Genomic DNA, 19,949 nt, shown 5'->3' on the forward strand with positions numbered 1-19,949 from the left:
CCCCTCCCACACACCACCTTCTCTGTCCTAAGGAGCTTGCTCCTTTCTCATATGCTTTCTTGTATAGGTCCTCAATGATTTGCCTTCTGGAGGAACATCCTTGGGTCCCCCTATGCAGGCAGTTCATCCCATCCCAGGCTGGGCCAGAACCAGCCCTTGCCCTGCACCCAGCCTGCTCTCAGGCAGGGGTCTGTTTTGGAAGGTTGTCGCTGCCCATGACCTCTAGTGGAAGACTAACACTTCTCAAGCTCTCATCAGCAAGGGAAAAGTGGTGCCAAAAGAGTCTAGGTTTTGCCCCTTGACCAGCTTCCAGTAGGTCTGGCATCCTCGTGCATGACACTGACTCCTTGTACAGCCCTTCCACCATGCACCCCTGCAATGGGCTGTGGTGATCTCCCAGACACAGAGGTAGATACCCCAGACGTGTAGATACTCAAGCCATGTAGAGGAGCAGGAGAAGAGCTGGATGTATGTAGGAAAGGGACTGAAAGGCTCTGGAGAGGCTGAGGCTCTTGTTGGGGTTTGTGTCTCTCTTCTCCCCGCCTTGCAGGTCTATAGCCCTCCAGCTGTGTGCTGCTCAGCAGTTTTCTCCTACCTTTTGCTGCCACAAGCATGTATAAATCACAGCAGCCCTAACTTGTGCTCTTGTACCTTTGCCAAGGTAATTAGTACAGTGCACATTTTAAAAGAGTTATTTCTCTCTCCGGAGCAGCCTGCCAGCGCCTCGGCATGCACAGCGCTGTCTGCTCGCCCTAAAATGTTTTATCAGAGCAGTTTGGTTTTTGTTTAAGAAAAGTGCTGAGGAAGGCAAGAAATTAATGAAGGGCTGTCAGGCTTCTTATACAGAGTCCAATATGTCCCCCAGGGAAGAGGGACAGAGTGATGGCTCCGAGTGCCTTTGGAGGAGCAGTTTTCCTCCAGCCTGGACATGTCTACTCCAGTGGCCATCCTAACAGTTCCAATGCTGCTGCTGTCAACTCCAGCCTTTCCAACCCCTCAGTAAAGCACCCAAAATCTTCAGGGCTGTGACAAAAGAGAAGGGTGAAAATCAGTTTGTGTGCATCCCCCTACAAGACTGTAGGACATAAGTGCTGGTATTTATTATATTAAAGTAAGATATATGAATGCTTTTCATAGATACCTGTAAAGCTGGATCCTGGCTGTGGATCCAGTTTCTGCATTAGGTTACCAGATGTTTTCCTTCATTATCCAGGTGCATAGTAGCTTTTTGATGTCTGCTTATATGCACCATTTTTAATGGCCCTTCTCATACACCACTCCTACCGCTGGGTTTCACATAGGAGTTGGTACACTGAGCCCTGTACACAAAGGTGTGCCCATTAAGTAGGTATGCAGTCCTGCTCTGAACGTAAGTGCTTGTCTGGCATGAGGTTATCTTACTTGCTTTTGATAATGGCAATCATCCAGTGGGACACAAATGAGGACTGGCTCATCTGCTTTGCAAGATAAAGAGAGAGGTTTCTGATTCAGGTGAACCACAGTGGGCTCATTACAATGCTACGAATTTCAGTAGAGTTTGCCCAGGTCAGTATGGATCTGATGCATATCAACATCTCATTCAGCATGGAAATAATTTGTCAAGGCCACTGGCTCCTCAGAGCTAACGAAACATTGCTCCTTCCACCCTCAAGCGTTGAGTTGCTAAGGCAGCCAGCTGGCTTTGGGTTATAACTAACTTGAGTATTTAATTTCTTACAGTCATGTGTGTCGTGTCCCCCCCCGGCTCTGTTGTTGCTACAGTGTAGTGTTTCAGCTAGATCTTCACTCTGTTTGTAATGACTGGCTCTCTCCAACTAAATGCTTTCTTGAGGTTGATTACTCAGGGTTTAAGAAAACTGTAGGAAGAAGTCCATTTCAATATCAGTGAAGTATGTGAAAAAATTACACCATAGACTAGAGATAAGAGAAAAAAAATGTGTCATCTCTATACGAGACAGTAGAGGCAGAAAGGCCTGTGTAACTGAGAGCAGAATGGGTTTGTTAGAACCTTGGACCAGCCTCAGAGGTAAACCTGGCACTTTGCAACACTGGTATTAAAACTTGAAGAAGGGGTATCTTTGCTGGCATGTTTGCACAGAGAGGGACAGACTTCTGCATGCAGCATCAGCTGGCACGAGGGATCTCGGATACACAAGTTTTATTGCTGCATTTGCTTAACGCAGTGCTGGATGTGGTTTTCCCATGTCTGCAGGGCTGGAGGGGCCCTACCTAGACAGAATGACTATCCTGCTGTCTGCAGCACTGGGAGGGTGCACCCTGAGTGTTTTAGCTCAGACTAGGCAAATAATGTTCAAAGTTCTGCTTGTCCTGGAGCTAGGTTTTCTCAGAAGTCTGATTATAAATACTGAAAACCAGGACGGGACTGTCATTAGCCTTAGGCAAGGTAGGCAATTTGAGGTTGGCAGCAAAATCACTTGTAGAAGTGAGAAAGCGAGAGGCTCTCTGTGTCTGCAGCAGTGGCAGGTCCATGTGCAGCCTGTGCGGGCTCTGCTGCAGAGGTGGAGTGACTCCCAGACATCTCCCTTGCAGGGACCTGAGGATGCAGAGCCCAGCACAAGCCACAGACACATCCTGCCCTCTGTCCTATAAAGCTGCAGGGCTCCTTGTCCTACTTTGCACCAGCTCTTCCTCCCTACTGTGCTGGAGAACAGGTCCATGCAGGTGGCCAGTGACTCTCCAGATGGACAACAAACTTCCCTATACAGCTACAATCTCTTGCACAATATAGAGACCCCAGGCTGTGCTCAAAGCCTGTCCTGATACCATGCAGGTGACTCGGTAGGTGTCATCACCTCTTGTATATCCTCAATTCCTAGAGAGTAAAGCCAGTGTAAGAGGCTTGTATAAGACATTGGGTGAGAACAGTCCAGAAAGACCACCAGAGCAGGGAAGTCTGTATGGAGAAGACTCTTGGATGGGGAATGGTTGTGCTAAGGGATGAGAGGAACTGGTGCTGTGTGGATCGTTCATTTTGAGTGAGCTCACCAAGCATGTGCAGGACAACCAGGGGACTAGGCCCAGTCAGCATGGCTCCATGAAAGGCAGGTCCTGCCTGACCAACTTGATCTCCAGCGTGACCCACCTAGTGGATGAGAGAAAGGCTGTGGATGTTGTCTACCTGGACTTTAGCAAAGCCTTTGATACTGTCTCCCACAGTATCCTCCTAAAGAACCTGGAGTCTCATGGCTTGGATGGGCGTACTCTTCACTAGGTAAAAAACTGGCTGGATGACCGGGCCCAAAATGTTGTGGTGAACAGAGCTAAATCCAGCTGGCAGCTGGTCACAAGTGGTGTTCCCCAGGGCTCAGTTTTGGGGCTGGTTCTTTTTAGTATCTTTATCAACAATCCAGATGAGGGGATCGAGGGCACCCTCAGTAAGTTTGCAGGTGACACCAAGTTGGGTAGGAGTGTTGATCTGTGTGAGGGCAAGAAGGCTCTGCAGAGCGATCTGGACAGGCTGGATCAATGGGCCAAGGCCAATTGTATGAGGTTCAACAAGGCCAAGTGCCGGGTCCTGCACTTGGGTCACAACAATCCCAGGCAACATTACAGGCTTGGGGAGGAGTGGCTGGAGAGCTGCCCAGAGGAGAAGGACTTGGGAGTGTTGGTTGACAGCTGGCTGAACATGAGCCAGGAGCGTGCCCAGGCGGCCAAGAAGGCCAACAGCATCCGGGCTTGTATCAGGAATAGTGTGGCCAGCAGGAGCAGGGCAGTGACCGTGCCCCTGTGCTCGGCACTGGTGAGGCCGCAACTCAAATACTATCTTCAGTTTTGGGCCCTTCAGTACAAGAAGGACATCGAGTTGCTGGAGTGTGTCCAAAGAAGGACAACGAAGCTGGTGAAGAGTCTAGAGAGCAGGTCTTATGAGAAGAGGTTGAGGGAACTGTGCCACCTGCTCTAGGTGTGCCTGCTCAAGCAGGGGTGTTGTATAAGATGATCTCCAGAGGTCCCTTCCAACCCCTACCATTCTGTGATTCTGTGAGTCTGTGATTCTGTGATTCTGTGAACTGGGGTTGTTTAGGCTGAAGAAGAGGAGCCTGAGGGGAGCCCTTATCGCTTTCTACAACTACCTGAAAGAAGGTTGTACTGAGGTGGGGTTGGTCTCTTCTCCCAAGTCACTAGCGATAGGATGAGAGGAAATGGCCTCAAGCTGCATCAGGGGAGGTTTAGATTGGATATTAGGAAAAATTTCTTTAGTGAGAGAGTGGTCAGGCATTGGAACAGGCTGCCCAGAGAGATGGTGGAGTCGCCATTACTGTAGGTATTTAAAAGACGTGTGTAGACATGACTTCAGGACATGGTTTAGGAGACATGGTAGTGTTGGGCTGATGGTTGGACTTGATGATCCTAAAGGTCTTTTCAACCTTAATGATTCTGTGATTTTATGATTCTATGATGTAGGGTGTAGCCCATGAAAACTCTTACCACATTTATAGGAGAGGATGGAAGGGCTCATGGCTGTGTAATAAAATTTTTCCTCCAGCTAAATACCCAAAAGCATGCAGAGGGAGGCCAGGATATCTGCATGAGTCAATGTAGGATCACGAGCACCAGGTTTCCATGCAGAATTCCTCTTTGTCCAGGATGGTGCCAATCTCCAGAAGTGGGTTTACATGTCCCAGAACAAACTTCTCTTGTGGCAGTGCTTGCCTGCTTGAAAACTTATTGGGGCAAGTCTTAAACAAGTTTCTTCTTTTTGTCTCTCCCTCTTTCTTACTTTCTTAGCCAGATGGGTCTGAGGGTCACATATCTCTTTTCTTGTTCTCCATTAGGCTCTGTGGGTATCCCCCTTTCTATGATGAAAATGACTCCAAACTCTTCGAGCAGATCCTTAAGGCGGAGTATGAGTTTGATTCTCCATATTGGGATGACATCTCTGAGTCTGGTAAGAAGCTACTGCTCATTTATTTGCAACAACCATGCATGCATGCCTGCCTGTTGCAGTTCTCCGCCTCTGGGTGTGAGAACACCCTTCATCATGTGTGGAGATCTTTTTAACTGAAAATTATTGGGAATGTGCATTTCTTTTAACTCAAATAGTTATGGGAGGTCATTTCTGCAGGAGACCAAATTAAGTACCATTTTGTCCAGTTACACACAAAGCACTAAAAGGTAGCTGGAACAGAAGATGAAGATAGGAGAAAACTGTGTCAAGGCGACAAAGGAGTTGAACTTCTCCATCATATCCAGATAAAATGCAGGTAGTTTATGTGTCACTAATAATAATACAGCAACCTAGTTCAACTGTTACTAGAACTGTACTGCAGGTCCAAAGCGAATCTGCAGTGTATACAGCAAAGACAAACCCAAGAAATTAATGGCTTCCAAATGTGGTGAGTAAGCGTATTCAGAAACTGGGAGTACTGTCCATGTGGTCGGCTCCAGATAGCTGCCCACATGCTCACCCAATTCCCCACCCAGTGCAGAATACATTTAACCCATAGCACCTGCCTGTGCCTGCCTGCTCTAGTCAGTCTGGCAGAGAGGCAGATACACTACCCTGTTACAGGCAAACGTGCCTGAAGGCTTCTGGCTGCAGCACGGCTCATGGACTGCCAGCACCAGCGTCTATGGGTGACCACAGGGGCATGTTCAGCATTGCACCCTGCGTGTGCCACTGAGATGCTCTGTGACCTCCAAGAGGTCACACAAGCTCAGTGTCCTTGCTCTGCCCAACCTGGGGGAACATCTGTCATTTCATGCAGGAGAAGAAATGAATTCTAGGAGCATTTTATCAGACAAAAATATCCTTAGAAATGCAGTTTTCTGATTCATTAGTGCTACTGATTAAGGCAGGAGAGATATAAAAAGAAGTATTTTATTTTAAAGATGATTATATATCCTGTTATCTCTGCATAGAACAACATTTCATGCTGCTTACATCTGCGGTCCAGATATCATTATGATGGATTGCTTAAAAATATATGTGATGAGAAGTTTTTCTAAGGCCATAAGGGTTTTCTAAGAAAATATGAAGGTCTGCTGGCAGAACCCTTTGCATTTTGGGGGGAAAATCCATAACTTAAATGAGTACAAAGATTTTCCTGCTATATTTGGCTTTGCTGTGGCTCCTTCTGAAACTCCTCTTTCCTGAAACTACTGGATGCATGCCATGCTGTGATCTCCCTTCCCTCCATTATAGTATTGATTAAAAACATACTATCTCATGCCCAAGGGAGTAAATTTTCCTCAGTAACTTGTTTTTGAATATTCAACATGTCCTCACAGCTGCCCATGGGTGCAATTGCTTGGAGTAAGCAATGAGAAGCTCCTCTTACTGTGGCATCTGACCTCCTTCTTGCCTTTCCCACTCAGTTTATCAGCATGACCAACAGATGTGGCCATATGAAGACCATTAAAATGGTCAGAGGTACTTGGGTGACCAGGGAGCTGGGACCTGGCAGGCTTGAACTCTGCTTGATCCGAATTATTCATCCCACTCTACAGGTGGCCCTAACACCCTGCAGCTTTTACCTGCCATATTAAATAGCTTGGAGTTTGTCCTAAGTCACTTTGGCTATATCTATAGTAATAAGTGATAAATGACCCAGGGCCTTTTTTCTGGCACTGTGGCCAGATGGCACTTGGTAGCCTGGTCAATGCTGTTGGCTAATCATCCTGAAACAGAACTGGACATCAACCCTATTGCTTTAAATTATTCTTTCTTTCTTTTTACAGCTAAAGACTTCATTCGGAATTTGATGGAGAAAGACCCTAATAAAAGATACACCTGTGAGCAAGCAGCACGGCACCCTTGGTAAGCAACAGTGACTGCCCCCTGAAACCCTCAGGACAGAGAGTATCATTTTGCATTGATGGGTAGAAGTGTTTTTTCTGCCACATAGTACACTAACCTTTACTAAATAACTCTGTGCTCTTATTCTTACAACCCCTGCCTCTGTCCTCCAGATTTTCCTGGAAAACCATGATGGACTTTAATCTCATGCACCAACCTGTTGAGTATCTGTATAAGAAATCAGTGAAATGCTGAGTTATGTATGTTGACTGTGGTGCAGTCTGGCAGTGGGATATGCCAAAGTGATTGAACCCAGAAATCATACTCTGGGGCAAAAGGTCAAATTCTGCAGGTGTGCAGAAAGCTGGGTATCAACCTGCTCATGAAGGTGTTTAAGTTATGACTGCACAATTAGTAGAAATAGTGGAATGGCCATAAGTCAGGATTTCTCCATACTGAAAATTATGTACCAATGTCTGACTGCAGATTGTCAGCAGCTGGGGTTACAAATCAGGCTGAAGATAAGATTGAGGCTCAGCCTTTAAAATCAAAAAGTTCTAGGAAAGACTTGGGTTGCAGAAGGCAATGTAAATCACTGAGAAAAGCAAGGCTCTTTCTTTTTATCCTCCATACCAATGACAATAAGAAACATTTTGTGGATGGTTATTAGCTGCATCAGTGGCTGGCATCAATATGAGTGAGAGATGAGGAGAAGTCAAGACCTGGACCTGCTCTTTTTCCCATGTCCCATCAATAACTGCATTGTCTTTGTGACAAAAAGGAAATCTGGGAAATGAAATCCAGCTTTCATGAGATAACAAAAAACAAAACCAACCATTTCTAAATGATACTGACCTGAGCTGCAGGAAATTAAACAAGTTACAAAAGTCAGTATTAGGAATACAGAATAAACAATGGCAATACAACTCCCAGCAGAGAATGAGGTGACCATTTGTATAACTCAGAGGCAGATTTGACAAAGCCTTACCATCCAAGATACACAAAATGTAAGCATCCAGCTCTCGGCCCCTCTACATCTGTGTTGGTTGCTGGAGTGCAACAAAGAAACGTGGCACTTGTAAGACACACAGCTTCTGGGCCCTCATAAAGGAACAAAATGATGAAAAGTGTTTTCATTTCTTTTTTTTTCCCTTTTTTTTCTTTTGCATGTCATGGCCAGAGGCCAATGGAAACCCACAGACTGCTCCATATTTTTTTATATTTTCTACAGAATCCAATCTTCTATTTAAAAACAACCCAAAAAAAAGGGGTTTCCCTATTTCTATGGCAGGGGGTCTTCTTCTGCCAGGCTGACTCTGCAAAGCAGTGGTTCATCTGCAGGACTTCCTCCCCACCATGTAAATCATGGCTTGGGGTCAGCCTTCAAGATGTCAGACATGCAAATGGCACTGCAGTAGGGAGGGTTAAAATATTCACCATGTTTCCATTCCCCATCCCAAATACACCTCCCCTCGACACAGAGACAGTATGTGCCAGTGGATTAAACAGCAGAAGGATGTTAGTGCAGTGAAAGCAAAGCAGGAAGTTTCCAAAGATATGGCTTCAGATCTGCCTCTGTCCTCCCCAGTGAGCTCTTGAGCAAAACTCGATATTTAATTCCTCCTTGCTCTGAGAAGTTTCCTGTAATATAAATGTTGCAATTACGGACCTCTCTGGAAAGTGGTGTAGTGATTTTTTGGAGGGTTTGGTTCCTGTAGTGATAAATGCTGCTAAAATGCCTTTTTGGATAATCAAGGCTACTCACCCAGTTATTATCTGTTATTTCAGAGTTAGTGCTAGAATCTCCTTTTGCCAAGCCATTGCCCAAGAAGCGTTTTCCACCCAGATTGCTTATGCCAGGAAATAATGAGGTTTTTACTGGTTCTTTTCTCATTCTAGCCATTATATCTGTTGCAATGGCATCCTCCCCTCCCCTTTGAAAGAGGGAGAAGCCCTTGTGGGTGAAGGAGGAGGAGAGGTCTGTGCTTCCTCTCAATGGTCAGCTGTGCCTACTCATCCTGGGTATTTAAGTTTCCAATAAGTTCAGGCTTGAGTTCCTCTCCCTGATAGTTGCATTCACTGTTGCAACAGTCGGAAATAAGGGCAAGTGTTTAGCCAACAGAGAGAGGCTACCACCACTTTTATAATGGTGGCATACTGTACATGAGCATGGATTTTTCAGCATACATCCCCATTAGCAATATCACCTTCCATAGTGCCTACAAAGCATTGTCTTCTCTGTGTGTGATCAAGAGTAATGAGGTATGTGAGACTTCTGGCTTAGTGGGAAGACACGGTCAGAGCAGACTTCAAGTGGTCCCATAAATGATACACTCTTGCAGAGTGCTTACACTTCAAGTGGCCCTTAAAGGCATCTCATAAACGATACCTTTTTGTGTGCTTTAATGGTTCTGTAGAGCAACATAATGGGAGAACCATCTTTGAACCCGAGAGATCGCATGAATGAAATCCTGATTCCACTGAGGTTAATGGGAGTTTTGCCACTGACTTCAGTGAGAGTTGGGGTTTGTCTCGTCTCACCAGCAGAACACAGAACATCTACCCAAGACACTGGTGCTGTGTAAATGGTATATAATTAATATATATGATTAAATAGCTCCATGTGGTGGTGTTTTCCAGCTTTCCCTTTCCCTTCCTCCTGTGAAATCTGTCCCTGCAGTACCAGATCATTGGGATCATCAACAGATTAGGAAGAAATCTATCAAATTATGAGTACTTTACACATACGTTACAATCTGATTGTGATAAAAATTCTTAACTGAGATTTTGTTGCTTCAATATATAACATTTGTGAAGAACAAACTAACTCCAAAATATACCCCTTATTTTAATTACTATATTTTATTAAAAACTTCCAAGCAAGGCTTGCAAGAACTGGATTTTGCAAGATATTACGTTTGTGCCTTTAAGGTTAATAATCTCTTTGAATTTCAGGACGTTGCTCTAGAATAGCCAGCTATTCACATGAGTAAATGTTTGTACAGGATCAGACCCTAAAAAAAGTAAATACTTCTTCCCAATGGCCCACTTTTCTGTGCTGTATCTGCTCCCCACATCCCTGCATTTACGTGATGTTTTGCTATTTATAATCAAATGGCCTTGGCAGAGGGACGGTATGTTAAACTCGGAGTTGGCAGAAAAGGAGGCTAATAATTGCAGTGAAGTATGGTAGCAGAAACAGTACAATGTGTAAAGCTTGTTGGCATAATGATTACACCCCAGCCTGTACAATCTGTCCATTTATACAGATTTCTCCAGTTTAATATGCAGTTGACTTATGCTTTCCATTAGAAAAGTTATTTATTTTGTAGCATATCTTCCACTGAGGTTTGCACTGTTTATGGTGTATTGCAAAGGTGCAATGTTCTGCTTAGTTGTTCTACTATGACTTTTCGAAAAGGACATGGAAAATGGAGGTAACAAAAGAGCAGGGTAATTTTGCTGCAGCTTGATACATTTTAATGTTTCCCTAGCTCATATTAATGACAGCAATTAAGTTTATTAAATATATTGCCATATCAGAGCCCACATCCTGTTTAGGGCAGTTGCTCAGGCTGCAGTGATTAAGGACGAGCAGCAGAAAACCAAGGACCTGTTTTTTCCAGCTGTAGGATCACACTGCACTCCCCATCAGGTCAAGCTGGGTCCTGCAGCCCCAGATTCAGCCTCCAGGCTCGGGTCACAGGGAAAGAAAACTGTCCTCAGAGGGAAAGGGGAAGGTCTAACAGTTAGAAAGCTGGTATAGGAATTGGAAGGCATGCTGTGAATTTATTTGATCTGTCATCCATTACCCAAGTGACTGTAAATGGAATATAGAGCTGTGTGCTGAAGCCGGTTACAGCATTGAAGGCAAGACAGGACATCTAAACTGAAGGGTGACATATGTATCACCTACCTGTATAGACTGTGCAGGGGAGAAGGAGGTTGTGGAGCCCAAGTTAGACACCTGTGTCCACGAGTGCAGCCCTTGCCTTTCCCCACTGCTCATAGGGATGGAGAGCAGCTACTTGGGACATGCTGACGTCCATCCCCGCCTACGCTGAAGAATCGCAAAGCTCTGGCAAAGGCTGAGCCTCTGCAAATTGTGACCATGACCCTGAGTGTTTATTATGTGCCAGAGAGCACGAGCCAGATGATAATTTCCACGCAGGGAGTGGACATGGTTTACAAAGAGCTCAGTTCTCAGACAATGTTGTTTGATGTGTGAAAAGGGCTCCCTGAAGGGAACTGCTGATGTTTACAACATTAAATCAAACTCTTACCAAGTTCATCCCTGCTCTCTATTTATTTTGGAACATCACTGATACAGTGTGTGTGTGTGTATTTATACTCATGCATATGTGTATATGTGTGTATATATATGTGTGTGTGTCTATGCATAGAAGTTATGATCCTTCAGCATTACCCATTACAGCTAACTCCATGTTTCCTGTCATCATACTCAAGAGTATTTCCAAGCACTGTTTGGCCAGCACAGCGTTTGAGTTGGCTGGCTTCAGTATGAAGGCTCAGAAAATAATGACAGATGAAAGACTCTACCTGCCATCATGGGCGGGAAGGGTGCGAGAGACATGCTTGCAGTATGCTAACAAAGAACTGTCTAAAAGAAAATTTAATGTTTTTGTCTTTGTTGGAGGTTCCTCTCAAAGCTTAGAAGTGGTATGGCCAGATAAATTGCTGTGACAGCTTTGAACCCAGATAGAGAGCTAAAATAAATTAGATACTATGAAGTAATATTTGATCATTAGATTAGATTCTTCTTGTGTGCAGGGCTAGATTTGTTATGGTTTTTCAAGAGAAATGCCCTTCTTCACTTCAGTGGAAGTATTTGTGATGGAGAGTCACCAGATTGTGGCCCTTCGTATCCAATTCTGTGTGTTGAGACACTTATATATTTACAACTGGACGTAAGACCAGCTTCAACATGAAGTTTCCCAAACAATTGTTAGGGCATAGCTGCTTTCAGGTGCTGCAAAATGGGGACCCCAAGAAGAAAAACCAGGTTCTAGTTAGGCTGATCAGTCCTTGCATGGTTCTGGGTGGTGCTCAGCGTGATAACAGAACAACAGAACATGTTTGTTCTGATTTGTGTAATTTTCTTTCTGTATATGTGTGTGGTAGGTAGAAGTAATAACTTTTAATGGGCCAACTGGTATAGCTGGTAAAAACAAGCTTCAGTGCTGACACAAAGTTAACTGCAAAGCCAAGAACTATTGCTCAGGTTTGACTAGATATGCATGAGTTTGATTGTCTCTGAAACAGAAGATGGCTGTTTCTAAGGGAAAATTGAGCTGATTCGTATAGAACTCCTGTAGGAGTTGTGTAGGGGAGGGAGGAAGAAAGAAAGGTGCTAAGGTATTTTTGTCCTAAAAGGAGAAGCAAGATGGTTTATAGCCTGTGGTCTTGGAGAGTCAGGGAAAGGTGGAAGGGTGATTATAACATGCTCTAAACCCAGTATCTCTATTAAAATTCATGTGTTAACTTCTCAGCATGGGAACTAAAGCCCATGATTAAGTACATTCAGTATAGATGTGATGATGCGTATGATACCCACCTCAGGGTAGGCTTGTGTGCCTAAAAGCTTGTTTCATCTTTCAGACTGTAACAGCTGATTGTATAAAAGATATGACTTCTATCTGCCCAGCTCCACCTCTCTTCCCTGTGTCCTTAAACCACTACATCTCCAGCAAGACACCAACAACGAATGGATGTTAACATTTCTTTTGTTTTCCTGGAAGTAAAACTATACTATAAACACTATAATGCCATGAGTATTTTATAAAAGTTTGAAGATCCTCCAAGGCAAAATAAAGCATAAAAGCAGAGTCCTCATGTTACAGTGTTGCACCGTTAACAGGATAGCTCTTCATAGGTGGCTTGGAGAGCAATCCCACACCTGGATATGGCAGCCCGGGTTGTGATTTGGGCCACACTGTTCATCGTACCAGCACGTGTTTGAACGGATCCTGCTGCACTAAATTAGCCCCAGCACTGCTGTTATTTTGCTCTGATTAAAAACTAGCATCTGCAAGGTGCTAATGCTGCTGAAGAGACCTTAGATGTAGGATGGTCCCCATCACTGCAGTCTTCAAAGGCTTCACAGCCTTCCATCCCCTTTTGAAGTGTACAAGTACTATTCTGCCTATTTGGGAAATATCCAAATAACAGCACTTTTTTTCTGTAAATACAATAATTGCGTGGTGAACATAGAGTTAGTGGTGGCAGAAGGCAGTTTATGAACTATTGGAACCAGCAGTTTCTTATTGAAGCCACCATCATTTCAGAAAATGATCCCTAAACTCAGAAAACAATATATAGCTTGTATTTGAGCTACACGCCCAATGAAAAGTTTCATATAGCAAAAATACATTTGTGAGTCCTTGTGGAGACTGGCAGGAAAGATCTTCTGGTAGAGCTGGCAAGGGTATCATACCCCAAGAACTTGTTCTGCCCATGTTTCCAAAATAAAATTTGACAAGTGGAAAACATGATCTGTGCTTATACAGCTTGTTAACAAACTCGTTCATAAAGCAAAATGCTTCACTAGCTTTGGAGGAAAAATGTTCTTGGCAAATGCAAGTAAATTTTCTCTTTGCAGCTTGGTCTTTTTGATCAATCACTGAATGGATACTTTGGCTTGTAACTGTCCACATATTAAGTGTTCAGCTTAGTTTTCATCTGCAGATCTGTAGTATGACAGTCAGTGCTCCCAGCTGGCTCATGTTGAGGACACCTGCCTTCACCAAGGAGGTGTCCTTGGACAGAGCAGAGTGCTCATGACATTTTGGAGTGACTATAGGGCCTGTCCGCACCAAAAGGCTGAGTGGGTGCAAGGAGAGTGGACGCAAATCTGCACACACTTGTGCACCTGAGCTAATGAGCTGTGCCGGGCAGGTAATACAGTGAGAGTCTTCTCAGGCTTCTGGTCAGCTCTTCAGAAGTGACCTGGAGGCAGTCAGGAACACTGTGCCATGTCATTTGGGTCATATAGGTATGGCTGTGGTAAAGCTGTAGGAGCTGCTAGGGAAATACAGAAAATGGACTATTTATGGTGGGTGCAAGGTCAGCTGGGTTTTGTATCTATCTGCGAGTATATTCTCCATGGATCCATCAGAGGCTGTGCTGATCCTGGCAATATTCCAGAGGATGGAACAGTGAATAAGATGCTAAACTTACATACTGCCTCACGAAGCTTTTAGCCACCTGGCCCCAGTGGGAAATCCAGACCAACTTCCTCCCTGTCAGTGGGAGAGGTGATCAGAAGGAATCCTCTTCAGAGTTCTCAAACACCTCCCTTTCCCCATCAACAGCATAGGGACCCAAGAGAGGATGTCAGGTGCCATTTTGGGAGCCATGCTTTGCTCATGGTACCAGTTCTTCTGTCTACTTGAGAGAGAGGTTATGTAGCAGTGGCGGTTAGACAAGTGCCCTTCCCAGTTGGAGGTGGGCTACTCTGAATGGGAGCTCTGCTCCTTCTGGCCCACACTCCTGCTGGTGCCAGTACTCATCAATAACTCAATATAGATTAGCTCAGTTGCAACAGGATGTGATTGATGGCTTTCCACTCCTGGGAGACGGGGGTTTAGTCCCTCACCTTCCTCCCAAGAGTAAGTAGTTCCTCTTATCTCTCTGACATCCCAGGTGAGTGTTGGCATCAGGAAGGAGGGGAGCAATTTGTAGAAGACTGGTCCCAGAGAGCACTTCTTAGATGTGCCATTGACACAAAGTTGGAAAAAGCTTCATGTCCTTTGAAGAACAGGGTTACAGTTCGGAATGATCTGGGCAAAATGAAAGGATTGTCTCCAATTCATGGCACACAAATGGAAACAGCAGGCTGGGGTATGTAAGCAGAGTCTCATCTTTCAAGAAACAAAAAGCAATGCTGCCATTCTGCTGCCTTAGTTGGAAAACAGTGAACAGTTCGGGTACCGCTCTCTAACAGAGATGTGGACTAGTTGGAGAAAGTCCAGAGAAACTCACTAGATCAGAGGATTAGAAAATATGAGTTATGAAGAAACAGTGAAAGGATCAGTTTGTTTAGTCTACAGAAGAGAAGACAGAGTGAAGACATGATAACAGTCTTCAAATATGTGAAAGGATGCTTCAAAGACAAAAGGAATAAACTATTTCCCATGTCTTCTGGGAGATAGTGGGGCACTGGAATAGGTTGCCTGAGGAGTCTGTGTCTTCTGGAGATCTTTAAGGACTGATTAGCCAAATATCTGGCAAGCTTATTTTGACAGAGCTGGGGTGGGGGAAGGACTAAATGACCACTGGATTCCCCAGACCCTCTGATTATTTTGTTGGAGATCCCCAGCCTGAAATGCTCTGGCCCTGATGGATTATTCGATTTCTTATAATTTTTTATAACTAATGGACACTGTGGCTAAAAAATTGATTTCTGAAAACATTGCATACACCCTAGGAGGCAATCTTTGCTTCCTGTCACCACCTATGTTAGATAGCACTAATTACCCCAGCAGATGTCCCAGCATCAGTTCACTATGGTGCCTTCTCTTCCAACAGATCTCATGGCTTGAGGAGTTAAATGAATCGATAAAATTCCCTTGAAATAATTGTGTTTAGTGGAGATTTGAATGTGTCTTTACCTGTTAAGGAAACTGCACAAGATCAGTCAAGCTTTTAGGTTGAGTGTTGTTCACCTGAAGCTATTTGTGCAGCCTGTGCTGCTTTAGTGAGCGACCATGTATCTGTTTTACTGTAAATCTACATTAATCATGATGAATGGCTATGTATGTTGCAGGGTGGCAGGAAAATCTCCAGCACAAACAGAAATCAGACAGGTTGGAGTGGCTCTGGAAGCTGCTGCATGGTTGAGGCTAAAAGTAGTCTCAGCCTGTTGATGTTAAATCCTTAGATGTAAAGAAAAAAAAGGTAGAATGTTTTCATCTAGGGCTGTAATGGTGATAGAAAGCAGCCATGCACCAACAAAATAAGGTCATACCTCTTTGTAGCTGCCAGACCTACAAGCCTTATCTCCACTTGCTTTTATTGCCCCAGATTTTCCACCACTGCTGCCAGCAAAGACAGTGGTGGGAAGTCTGAGCCCTTGTGTGAATGAAATCATTAACTGCAGGAGCAATCACACCTTGAACCAGCCTTCACTGTTGAGGAGAAGAAGAAAGAGTAGTCAAGGAAAGCAAAAGATGTCTTATAATTTGTCTTATTTGTCCATTTCAGGATCGCTGGTGATACAGCACTCAACAAAAACATCCACGAGTCAGTCAGTGCTCAGATCCGGAAGAACTTTGCAAAAAGCAAATGGAGAGTAAGTGACCCATCCTCAGGGATCACGCCTAGATACATAACTGTGCTAACGTGGCGGCCGTACGGCCACCCCTTCAGCACGTTAGTGTTTTTGTGGACCAAACGTTTGGTCAAAATAGTTGGTCCATTCTTGGGTTATATTGACTTGTGGGGCCTTTTAAGGAGGATGCTACTAACCACGTGTGTAAACATAATGAAGTGTGAGAGATGGGGCTGGTGCTGCTCATAGCTACAGCACCAGTGGTTATATGCAGAGCTGGGGTCAGCACTGTGGGGGGACATGAAGCAATGCAGACACCCTATGTGTTGGAGCAGGGAAGGATGTGTCAAATATGACTTCCCTTGTAATCTGCCACATCCCAACTGAGTGCTCGAAGGAACGATGGGGAGCAGGACCAGGGCAGAAGTGCATATAGCTTGATATTGCTGTTTCTAGCTTAGAAACTAGATATTGGGAAAAGTTTAAAGGATGATGGGCTCGTTCACTTCTGACAACTCCAAGCAGCCAGGAGAGGAGCAGAAATAACCCTTCCACCTCCAATTTTTTTATTCTTTCTTTTTTTCTTGTTTTTTTTTTTTTCTCCAGCAAGCGTTTAACGCCACAGCAGTCGTGAGACACATGAGACGGTTACACCTCGGCAGCAGCCTGGACAGCGCGAGCGCCAGCGTGTCGAGCACCCTCAGCCTCGCCGCGCCACTTCCCGACGCAGCCACACGGAAAGATTGTGAGTAGCTGACATCCCGGGAAAGCTCCCGCCAACCAAATTCGCGGGATCCCTGTTTTCTCCTTCACCCCCAGGCTGCAGTCCTCGCTGCCAGTAGGTTCAGCTTTGTGCAAGCAGATGTTTAAAGTAAGGACTGAAAAGGGACCGAGGCCTTCATTTTCAGCTGGCCAAAAAAGTAATGATTCAATTGGAAAAGTTTATGCACTAAAAAAAATTAGTTTTTAGTTCGGTGCATTTTTAAGAGAAAAACACTGTTTCTTGTGAAGAAAAAGGGCTTTTGCTTGGGAAAAAGACCCAGTCCTCCACAGCAAAAGTTTTGTATTTGGTTGAAAACTGAAAAAGTTTAACCAAACTGTTTATGTTTGAGTTTCCAGTATTATGATAAGACATTTTTCTGTAAAAATTGGCTTACTTTCCATTTTCCATGGAGGAGACTGATCCTGCAAGTCTGACCCAGCTTCCTTCTTCCTGGGCCAAATGAAGCTCTTGTATGAAGAGGCCCATTTGTCTGCGCAGGACTGAGGCTCTGTACACCACAGCGGTACTTGGCCCACTGCCTTGTTTGTCATGTGCTATAACTGAGATTTGCAAGCTGCCCAATGGAGTCAGATGCTGGGGATATATATTTTTTCTGAATGCCAGGGAAGGACACATGGCAGCGAAGGGATCATTTGGAAGACAGAAATGCATCCTTTGAAATGAAGCCTATTTAATCTCTGGCTTCCAAGCATTTCTTTTATTCCCTTCTGCCCATCCATAGAGATTTTTATATCATGAAATGGAGGGATGTGGACTTCACAATTAGAGGAGATTATTTTAAAATGCGGCAGCAAAAAGGAATGCTAATAGCTTATGGTATTGCAAGTCAGTGCTTACCTCACTGGGGACTGAAGTGGTCATTTCTGGACTATACCCTGCACTATTCTGGAACCGAAAGCACCTACTATTCAGATGGGTTTTGGATGGCACTGCTGCCTGCCTCTGCTACCCCTGCCTGCCAATCTCTGCTCCTTGACAAGGACATGCCACCAGCCACAGTCCCTGCTGCTCCATATGGAAGCTGTGGTTTCTCTTGCTGTCATGGACACAGTTTCTCCCACAGCTGGGGTGGGATCTGCCTTCTGGGCTCTGCAGGAGATGTTTTTCCCAGCCTGTGCTGTGGCTGAGCCACAGGAGAGCCCCTTCCCTCTGCATCCCAGGCCTGATGGGCATTCATGCCCAGTGCCTAGTTTGCAATGCCCAGTGCCAAATCCTACAGCTGATGCCAAAAAAGCATTACTGTTCTCCTGGCACACATCTGGCACGTGCAAAGGAGTGACACAGTGCTGACTGACTGCAAAGCACTTCCAACCATGCACTAGCAACACAGCGATGTAGAAAACCCCTTACAGGGAAGAAATGCACCTTTATTTTGGTTTCTGCAGCAGTACGGCTAAGCTGGACCCCAGTTAGGTCTAGCGCATCTGATGGCATGCTTTGGTGTTAAACTGGTGGGTGATTAATCTCCATCCATCCATTTGATTAATCTCAAATGGTGTTAATTAACAGCATTGAGTAGTCTGAAAGTAATGGAAAAACATCTGTGAACAAGCAGGGTGGGAAGAGAACAAAGTTTGTTTAACCGCTACAGAATCCGACCATATTTTGCAGTGGTGGAGAAGTCAGCCTGGATACGAAGGAGGAAACCAGACGTGTTAAGACAGGTCAAGTTTTTTCATGTCAGAAATATGAGGCAGAAAAGTATCGAAAGATTTCCAAGCATCCCAGGTTAAGCGCAGCCTGGCAGACAATACAGAAGAACTTCCCTTCCTCAAAGAAATTAATTAGTTAGGAGATGCTGGAGCCCCAGAGAACCAGTGAGGAGATCCAGCAGCAAATACAAGGACTGACATTAGGAGGGAGCTGACATATCAAATGCACTCCACCAGATACCTCCTGTTGGGAAAAAGGAAACCTCTGAGGTCTCTGTCCTGCCTCTTTCTTTCTCGGTGGTTTTCTCTGGGGACAGATTTCTTGCACAAGAAGATGTCAAGCAGCAAGTTACATGAAACAGCTGTGCCACCATTACAAAATAGAATACTGCCTAATGCTAATAATAAACATTTAATGAGCTCTCCAAATAGTTTCAAATGCAGCAATTTCACATCATTGAAGACAATTAAACACAGCCTTCGCCTGAGAGTAGGTTATGTCAGGCTGCATCCTAATTCTGTTCTCTGTATTAGGCCAGAGCAGAGATGATGCGGTAGGCTGGACCATGCTACCTGTCAGGAAAGTCTAAGTGAATCATTTGGCATTTCTCAAGTGTATTGCCTGATTCTCAGTCCGTGTTTGGTTTATTCTGTTTAGACATGATTGGACTGCCTAGATTAATTACAGGGCCTAGATCTCTGTATTTTTAAGGTAATAGATAAATTGCAGCATGAAGCCAAGGTGTCAAATGTTGATACTGCTGGGAAACGGGATGTGGCTGAGATTAGGTACAGCCTAGTCATCCCTGAGGTGGAAATGCCACCCTGAAGCATAGAAAAGTAGTTGTAACATGTTGTAACAAGCATGAAAAAGATACTGTATAGTCAAGGGGCCATATCAAGCTCCAGTCAGAGAATATATGAATATAGGTTTCATCCATCCTTTATTCACCAGGCTGGAAAAATGAACTGTATTTCTAATCACTCTAAGCCTGTATCTTGTCAGAGCAAGGTGACTGTGCCAGGTCCCTGTTCAGCAGCTTTTCTCACACTGGAGCTACCTTTGCACATCAGTGCCTACAAGGCTGCCAAACCACATGCAGAGCTGAACACGCTGGCAAAATCTAAGGATCTCCCTGGTGGGGTCTCAGTGGCTACTGGGAGAGGGGTAGTTCATCTGCAGAAAGCTCTGGCAAGAATGTATTTAATTTCTCTTCATTAATGTTTTCAGTAGAAACTGCTTATGTTGTGCTGGAATAGCAAAAACTCGAATCTGCCATTCAAAACCCAGCCTACTCTGGGTTTTCAGGTGTTACGTTCTGGAGAGTTGTGCTTTTTAAAGCTGTGGTGGAGGGTTCACCAGAAGTGGACACTTTCTATAAACATTTTCCTATAGCTAACACCCTCCCCCCCCCCATTTTTTTCATAAAAATTATCTGCTGGAAGTCTTTGATTAGTTCAAAAGGA

The 19,949-nt window shown here is 44.6% G+C and overlaps 1 protein-coding gene across 5 annotated transcripts in view; it reads left to right on the forward strand.

The window, feature by feature from the left end:
• The window catches only part of CAMK1D (calcium/calmodulin dependent protein kinase ID), a 293,586-nt gene that overhangs the window by 265,201 nt on the left and 8,436 nt on the right, over nucleotides 1-19,949 (forward strand). For all 5 annotated transcript variants that reach the window (XM_064443201.1, XM_064443194.1, XM_064443209.1 and 2 more), the window contains 4 exons: nucleotides 4,794-4,906; nucleotides 6,700-6,778; nucleotides 15,980-16,067; nucleotides 16,653-16,791. In XM_064443201.1, the coding sequence (XP_064299271.1) occupies nucleotides 4,794-4,906; nucleotides 6,700-6,778; nucleotides 15,980-16,067; nucleotides 16,653-16,791 (419 nt within the window). The remainder of the gene's footprint in view (nucleotides 1-4,793; nucleotides 4,907-6,699; nucleotides 6,779-15,979; nucleotides 16,068-16,652; nucleotides 16,792-19,949) is intronic.

Source organism: Phalacrocorax carbo, chromosome 1 (genome assembly GCF_963921805.1).
Source record: "Phalacrocorax carbo chromosome 1, bPhaCar2.1, whole genome shotgun sequence".
Classification (NCBI taxonomy): domain Eukaryota; kingdom Metazoa; phylum Chordata; class Aves; order Suliformes; family Phalacrocoracidae; genus Phalacrocorax; species Phalacrocorax carbo.